Genomic DNA, 8,627 nt, shown 5'->3' with positions numbered 1-8,627 from the left:
TATGGAAAGGAATGCTCATTATATATTTAATTGTTGGACAACTAGTGTCTTCGTCAAATGGCGTTTAGTTTTATGGTGGAATCATGTGTGCAATCTTTGGTTTGAATTTAGATAGTACGGAGATTTAATGTTCTCGTTAGGTGCCGTGGGTATGGTATCATTCATATGTATTGTATATATCATTTTTTCTAAAATAGGAAATATAACGAATGGATTATATGAAGGTGAGTTTTATTATTTTTGCCTTGTGTTATGCGCTTATGGTATCATGGCGCAAGGTGCAAAATCTTGGAAGAAGTATATGATTCAAGGTTTTTTCAACTACTTGATAAGGGGCAATATAAGTTAATAGTTAATTTGTTCCTATTTAAGTGTCGGAGGCGCTAAGATTTAATATTTATAAAATGGATTGGAAGCATAGGAATGACGTTGTCAAAATAAGTTATGACCAAAAATGTAGTCTAAACTATAAGAAAATTTTTCATTTACAGAAGTATGCCTACTGTTAGTTTTTTGTGCAGTGGTTGACTCTCTATTATCTGTCCCGAATGTGGGCCTTGTCGAGATGACACTCTATTCTCTACCTCCGTCTGTAGAGTACTTGTTAACACCTCAGTTTTTTATAGACACATGGGACAAATGCGGGAAAATATGGATAAGGTGGGGAATGGTGAAATTAAAATTAGATCGTGTGAGTAGTAGTTGAGAAATGGGATGATTGTGTTTGCATAGAAACCGAGTCATTGAGAATTGACTTAAAATTAGTGGCTGTGTTAAGTGGTTTGCACGTATGTTGGTTTTAAAGTTAAATATGAGTTGTATACTTGTAAATTTGTCCCTTCTGTTACTGGTGTGCGTACTGTGACTCACTCTCCAAAGGTGTGGAATTTGGGTTTCTGGCTCTAGTGTATTGGCTGTGTGGATCACAAAGACTGGGCCTTCAGCAATTGGCATAGTAAATAATAGGGGGAATTCTATCTAGTATAATCTATCTATCTATCTATCTATCTATTCTTATCTAGTATCTACTATCTATCTATATCTATCTATCTATCTATCTATTTATCTATCTTATTCTATCTATCTATCTTATTCTGTGGTGGACACTGTAGGATATAAAGGATGTAAGTAGGGATTTTTTAGGGAAGTTTCAAAATAACAACTTCCTGATGAAGTATTTCAAAAAGTCAGTGAACTAAATTTGCAGTTGAAAGGCACCAACACTTACCTTTCACATCTCATAGATGAAATAACATCCTTCACAAGAAAACTAGAAATGTTCTAACATTTGTAGTAACATGGGATGTACAATAGACTCACTTTGGAGCCTGAAGTCGATAATTGAGTTAAATAAACTGCAGAACACAGTGATCCCATGTGTGAAAACCTTTATCTGATTATAGACTTCTAATCTGAATCTGATACCCTGTCAGCTGCTGACTCACTGGTGTGACCTCATATTTGGCAGTGAGGCTCCAGTTTAACTCCAAGACCTTTGTTATAGTTTGGATTGGAGTGGATACAACTACCCACTGCTAGGTCAGAGAGCCCTGGCCATACTTTTACCCTTTGGCACACTCCTTCCCAGTTTTTCTGCAGCTCTCTCGATCAAAACAAAACTTAGGTCAAAACCTAACACTGAGTTGCATTCTCAAAGCACTGTTTGGTGATAATTTACAGCACAACACTGTGGTTGCAATGTACTCATTAAAAAAAACAATTTATTTCTATTAATTAGAATTGATGCATAGTGCTGAAAGAATGTGTCTCCCTCTATTTAGAAGAGCTGTGTGCCTGGAGTGAGGAGGAGTGCAGGAACTTTGAGCACGGCTATCGAGTTTACGGGAAAAACTTCCACCTCATTCAGGCTAATAAGGTGAGTGCTGCTGTATTCATTTGAACTTTTAATGGGTCATCTTTTTGCCTCTCAAAGCAAAAACAATAGTTTTCCTCTTCCTCAGGTACGAACGCGTTCAGTTGGGGAGTGTGTGGAGTATTACTACATGTGGAAGAAGTCTGAACGTCACGAGTACTTTACCCAGCAGGCCACCAGGCTCAGCCGCAAAAAGTACAGCTTGCAATCAGGGAGCATGTGAGTATTGCTGGAACACTAATGACAATATTCATAGTCAGGCTGAATGGAAAGAGAGATCACACCTGAGCCAAAACGTACATGATTTGTTACCAGACATCGAAATCTGCGAACAGGCTGCGTCTTGCAATGAGCAACCCTGTGTCGTGCCCTACAATATGCCTACAGATGGGGTGTGAAGGGATTGCAATATTTACGACTTGTCATCATATAATGTGCGTCCAGCTCTTCTTGATTTCATAAAAGAGCCCATACTAGAGGGCAGCTGTGGATCAGGGGGTAGAGCACGTCGTCCACTAATCAGAAGGTTGGCGTTCGATCCCCGGCTCGTCACGTTGCATGTCGGAGTGTCCTTGAGCAAGATGCTGAACCCCAAATTGCTCACGATGCTGTGCATCTGTGTGTGAATGTGAATGAAGGAATTAGATTCTGTTTGTGATGAGCATTCGCCAATTACTGTATGAATGTGTGTGAAAGGGTGAATGTGGCATGTAGTGTAAAAGTGCTTTGAGTGGTAAGATGCTATACCAGTACAGTTCATTTACCTTTTACAGTCCATTTAGTAATTTCTGCTATTAAGAATTCTGAAATCTATAAAAGAAAGAAACCAAGAACTTTTAGGCTGTGAGTCCTTTCTTATTAAAGACATGTTCATACATACTTCTATTTGCCCCTGGAGTAAGGATTTCCTGTATGTTGTCACTTGAACTTTACATTCAATTTATGAAGGTCCAATTCTGAGAACCTCTTTAACACCAGACTACTTTAAATCTGTTTATTTATTTATTTGCATTAGTTGAAGCTTGGTCATAGCTATTCTAACAGTAATCCATTGGGCTATTGTTTGTGAATTGTGAAATTTCCTCCTCATCTGGTTTATGGTCATCTTCCAGTGCATTACCTAAAGCTGAAGCTTTACTGCATTACTGTAAGCACTGTTTTTCTTTCCAGCTATCCTGTTGAAGTAATGCCTCTTAACTGGAATTCATACTTATATTTGTATAAGTACACCTCTGCTAGGAACGTCTAAGGGTTGGTTCACTTAATGACAAACTAGCATGTGTGGAAAAAAATGTTTTTATAATTTTTTTTGTTGTTGTTATTTTTCAATTCTTTGAGCACCAAAACAAATTTCTACTCACGTCCATGGTGTTGGGAGAGTGGCAAATATCTCAGAGATGGATTTAGCTCAACAAAATAAAGTTCTGTAAGGAAACGACAAACATACTTAATGCTTGTTTCCTGGAATTCTGAGCCTAACACTAACTTCACCTTGGGGTGCGTCATTCTTCTTGTGTGTTTAATCGGATATTGTGCACACACCAGCATTTCACTGTTGATTCACACCATACTTTACTGGCTATGTTGTGTTCTGTGTTGCAGGGAGGATGGAGACCAGGACGGGGAGGTTGGGGAGCTGGAGGGAAGCAACAATTCTTCAGGCCTGTTGTCTCACAGCCCCATGGGCACTGGGCAGCTGGAGTCCCCATTACCTCCACAGTCGAGCCTGGACCTGGACAAACAAGGTAAAACTTAGAGGTGTTCTCAAGAATCGAATGGTGGAGGCTTAAATTGTAGAAACTGTTGCCACAGTAGAGTATATTTTCTCTTTTACAGATGGCCAACATAACTAATAGTGTAGCTATTCCTATGAAGTGGAAGCCAGTCAAAGAGCACGTAGCTCTACCATTTGACAAATAGAGCATATAGTAACAATCCCACACACAGTGGGCCATAGGGGTTTAGTTTGGTTACTAATAGCGCTGAAATCAGAAAGAGCTGTATATGTCCACCCATCTTTCTGTATGGAAACCATTTACATACCATGTCAGTCACATTTTACAAATCAAATAATGTTCCTCTGTCCATCATGTTTTACATGCAGTTCTAAGGATTTAATTTTGTATATTGAATGTCTTATTTTGATTTCATGGTTTTCCTTTTATTTTGACATCGCATATTGTCATTGTCATTATCTTATTTTATGAATCATTTTTATGTCTCACCTCCTTTGTTTTCCCCACTATTTTCCTGCTTCTTTTGTGTCTTGTGTTGTTGTGTTTGTGCATGCATGTATGCATGTCTGTATCTGTATGTGTGTGCATGCAAACCTGTTGACATGGTGCTCCAGAGGAGGAGGGCCGTCCCCGGCGCAGACGAACTCCCCGCTTTCTCTTAAAGCCATAACCTCGGTCCAGGCAGGCCTCAGAAAGCAGGCTGGGCCTGCAGGTAAAGAAGCCCAGAAGAGAGAATTAGAGAGAGAATGTGAATGATGTGTTGATTGTGACAAAAATCTCATTAACTTGCCTGTGGTAGATAGTCAAACTCTAAAACTCAAACTAATTAGAGCCAAATGGTACAGGGCTGCGTTGGCTATTCAGTAAAAGCCACAAATTATCTTACAGATAATGTCAGATATATTGAGTCATTTCTGAATAAATTCAGCCCATACTCTCTTGACTTTATATAGTTATGTTTAAAATTCAGTTTCATGCATTTGATATTTACCATCAAGTATATCTCTGTTGTACCAAAATGGAAATAAAAATAAAAATAACTTAATAGCAATAACATTTAACCATAACCCTGGTTTGAAATTAAAATCACTTGTATTTACCAAGAACATGTTTACAGTTTATTGTAAGGGCTGTGGTGCATATTGGCAGCTTAAAAGGAAATTTCTGTGCAAACCAACAAAATAAAATGAAATAACTAACATATTACTCTTGTGCTGACCGATTTAAGCAGATAAACTGTGCACATGCGGTTGGCAAGAGAGGGCAACTCATATGGCCTTATTAAGAATAATCTAAGAGCCACTATCATATACATTTCTGTCAATTGCTTCCACACACTGATGCCATCATTTACAGTTTAAGTCATTCGTTGTGCAACATTACTATCAAATCTCAATTTTAGTGCTTTTATTATTAAAATAAAAGGGCAATAAATACTTTATTGTTTTGCATGAAGCTAATTTAATTAGAAACATACATAAAACATACAATATGTGAACATTATTGGAACAAATAAAGCAGTAATACTTCACATGATTGCAGTTACAGGCTGATCTTTCATCCTATAAACTCCTCCATATCTGTCCAGATGGTGAGCTGGTGATGGGGCTGTCAGACTTGTGTGGTGACGGATGTCCGCAGCAGCTGTTTGGCTGTCCCTTCTCTCTCCCGCCCATGGACGACCTGCAGGAACCTAGCTCAGGCAGTTGTTGTCCCTCAGCTCCAGTTCAGCTCCAGTCCCAGCCCTCCCCCCAGAGCTCCCAGTGGGCCGGCGGGAGCCCTTCGTCCTGCCATGACGACCATCGCCTCCAAGGCTCCTGCTTCTACCAGCTACACATGCGTGGTGGACCTTTCGTTTCTGAGGGCCCTGACTGTGGTACAGCAGGCGGCGGGACTGGCTCCCCCCACGGGCTGCAGGTGGAATTTAGTCTGTCTCCATCTGCCTCACCTCCCTCATCTGCTGTCCTCCCGTCACACTTCCAGACTTTTGGCAGCCTGCTACACCCCTCTCCCGTCCAGCATCCCCGCTCCCTCACACAGTGAAGGGAAAAAAGAAACTGAGTGGTACTCTTCATGGTTTGCCCTGTGTCAAGATCTTTGATCGGTGTTGGTATTTACACAGGTCTCGAAGAAACCAGGACAAAAAGTGCATTTACTTAACTTTGTGAAAACGTATGGACCTACTACCTGTGTTTGGGCGATTACTCGTCTGTCTGAACCCTCTTTTTAAACTGAGACACTTGAACCCTCTGTCCATTGTGGAATGAAGAGTGTTAATCACTACTTTCAGGTGTTGATTATGTGTTTTATTAACAATTTCTTACCATAAGCTGCGCACTGATTGGCTATAATTGATACATACTTGTCAAAGCACAGTGCAGTTGATGAGAGCTGCTGTGACCTAGCAAACAAACCAGTTGCGTGTGGCTAAAACAAATCAGTGACTGCCAATGTTAACCACTGTTGCTTTGTTTTTTAATTAATCAGTTTGACTGAAGCTCAGATTTCTCCCACCTTTTTCCAGAAAGAGCCAATTATGTGTTTCTTTATGTGTCTTTACATATTGCTCAACACTTTTGCCGCTGCAGCCACAGTGACACGGTTAATATAGAATACATTTAGACATTAAGTCTGTGATTGGCTCTCCCTTTTCAGTTCCTGTCATGTTTTTCTCTACTTACTGCCTCCTCCACTCCTCCAGAATTTTGTTTATGTGAAGAGTTGAAACTAAATAAGATTTTCTAAGGTTGAGATTCGCACATGATCGAAGGAAAAGCAGCGTAATATTTTTGCAAGTTTTATTCTCAGTTGTGCTTTTGTGGAAGATTTCCTCCTTGTTTTTTATTTTGAAGATTCACATAGAGATTTATAAAGGTGCAGTGCTTAGTCTTCATTTCTGATCACATTTTTCATGTTTAATATTTGGTACCATCAAGAGTCTGTTTGACAAGCAGAATATGCATAAAATAAAATATGTAAATGTAAATGTACATGTGAACATAGGTAAGTCACTGAACACAAACAGTTTCTCAGGTTTTGCACCTTTGATGATCTCCAAGCCCGTTAATCAGTGAGAGTCAGTCAACATTACTCTGAACAGGTGTCATACATACAGATCAGATAGAAGAGGGAGTGTTATTAAAAGTTTTTTGATTAAGATGCAGCTCATTGGTGTAAGAATGGAAAAAACATATGAAGTGACAAATATCGGGGTCTAAAGATCATCCTAACATGGAATTTAACAGTTCTGGCACCTTCTCCTTGCCCTTTACATCTGCGTAACGTCCAATCAGTGAACATGTGTGAACAAAGGTACAACAGTGATATTTTTAGTGTCAGAGTGCGATTGGTCCTAACTGGGTTGTGGATTAAACAAATCTCTCTTTTTTTCCTCTGAAATGTTTCCTTCCCTGAACTCTGCCAGACATAATGAAATATACTGAAAAATGTCACATATGTATAGTCATTTACATTTTCAATAATAATATATTTTATAGTGCAAATCGTTTATTAACAACTGCAGAACAGATTCTCAACCTTTTCTGACCAGTTTCCCAAAATTCTCATGGCCCCGTCAATCAGAGATGTAAAACTGTCATGAATTTTGAGAATAACAAACTTAGTGTACTTTTATTATCTTGTGTCTTTTCTGAAGCACAGAGGGAGCTTCACATTAATTAGTACAGATACAATTCTATTGTTTACATCTACACTTTCATATCTGAAAACAATCTGCCAGTTCAAGGTTTAGAAAATACAGAAAGTTACAGTAAAAATGATTTGATTATTTAACATTATGTAACACAAAATAAATGGGTGAGCTTTAAGATCCCTCCTTTAAGGAACAATTTATTACAATACATTACAATTTTAGTCATTTCATAAAATCATGTCATTGTGTATGCATTCATACATATGTGGTATTTTCTTGTGAATGTCGGCGTATTTTGGTCACGCTGTCTGAAGACGTAGAAGAAAAGTTACAAGGAAGGAGAGGAGCCCCATGTTCTTCCTTCCATCTGTCTTTCTGTTTATTCCTTGTTGTTCATAAATGTGGCTTCCTGTTAAAAGCCAAGCCGGTTTTAGATCAATGTTTGTTTTCTTTGTTTACATGAGGGGGGTTCAGGATGAGACCACGAAGGCAGGAAAAGGCGCAGTCACTGCCTTTTGTTAATTCTTTATTTTCACTTTTATTTCTAGCAATTTATGTATTGTACTGCTTCTGTTATGTTCGTTTATAATTATTATATTTTGTAAAAAAAAAAAAAAAAGATTAAAATGAACATCGGTGAAATATTAAAATGTGTTGTATTTTAATTCAATATTTTGAAAGCTGATACAGCACCTGCTCGTTTGTTTTACTAATTAACTTAATTACTAATTAATATTTGATGTACTTGGGTATTTCTGTTTCTAGTTACTTTATACTTCTACTCCACTACATTTCAGGGCCATACAGTATATTATACTTCAGTTTAATTCGACTTTTCAGATGGTTAAAACTAAATAAAACAGATGATAAATTATGACATATTGTTAGAGAAGCTACCCAGCAGCATATAAAGTATCAGAATAACCCCACCTTTACCAACTGCACAAATAATCACAATCCAATAACATAACAGCTGTTACTTCTGATTCTTTAGATTTATTTTAATATCAGTACTTATGTACTTTAATTTAAGTAAGATTTTACATGCAGGTATTTTACACTGTAATATATACTTTTACTTAAGTAAAACATCTGGATGCATCATTGGACATACCTACTTGCAGCAAGGAAAGTTGGGAATGTTAAGTAAGAGCTGAAAATGGGAACTGAATGCATGAACATTTTTCCACTCTCTAATGAAACTTCTCCTTAACACGTCAAAACAACATACATATAGGCAAACAATCAATTATTTGCATTCAGAGCTACTGACGTGGTGGTCAGTGATACAGGAGCTCCACAGGGAACTGTGCTTTCTCCCTTCCTCTTCACCTTATACACCACTGACTTTCAGTACAACTCTGAG

The 8,627-nt window shown here is 38.2% G+C and overlaps 1 protein-coding gene across 1 annotated transcript in view; it reads left to right on the top strand.

Annotated features, from left to right (window-relative positions):
* Positions 1-7,904, top strand: part of mier2 (mesoderm induction early response 1, family member 2) — a gene marked incomplete in the record, with an annotated part of 14,327 nt that extends 6,423 nt beyond the window's left edge. The window contains 5 exon segments of the mRNA XM_035653880.1: positions 1,782-1,876; positions 1,962-2,092; positions 3,476-3,618; positions 4,226-4,321; positions 5,198-7,904. Of these exon segments, the coding sequence (XP_035509773.1) occupies positions 1,782-1,876; positions 1,962-2,092; positions 3,476-3,618; positions 4,226-4,321; positions 5,198-5,652 (920 nt within the window).
* Positions 7,905-8,627: the final 723 nt, after the last annotated feature.

Source organism: Morone saxatilis, unplaced genomic scaffold (genome assembly GCF_004916995.1).
Source record: "Morone saxatilis isolate NCDOM2014 unplaced genomic scaffold, NCSU_SB_2.0 Contig12, whole genome shotgun sequence".
In the NCBI taxonomy this organism is placed as follows: domain Eukaryota; kingdom Metazoa; phylum Chordata; class Actinopteri; family Moronidae; genus Morone; species Morone saxatilis.
This window is presented reverse-complemented; position numbering and strand designations above follow the sequence as displayed.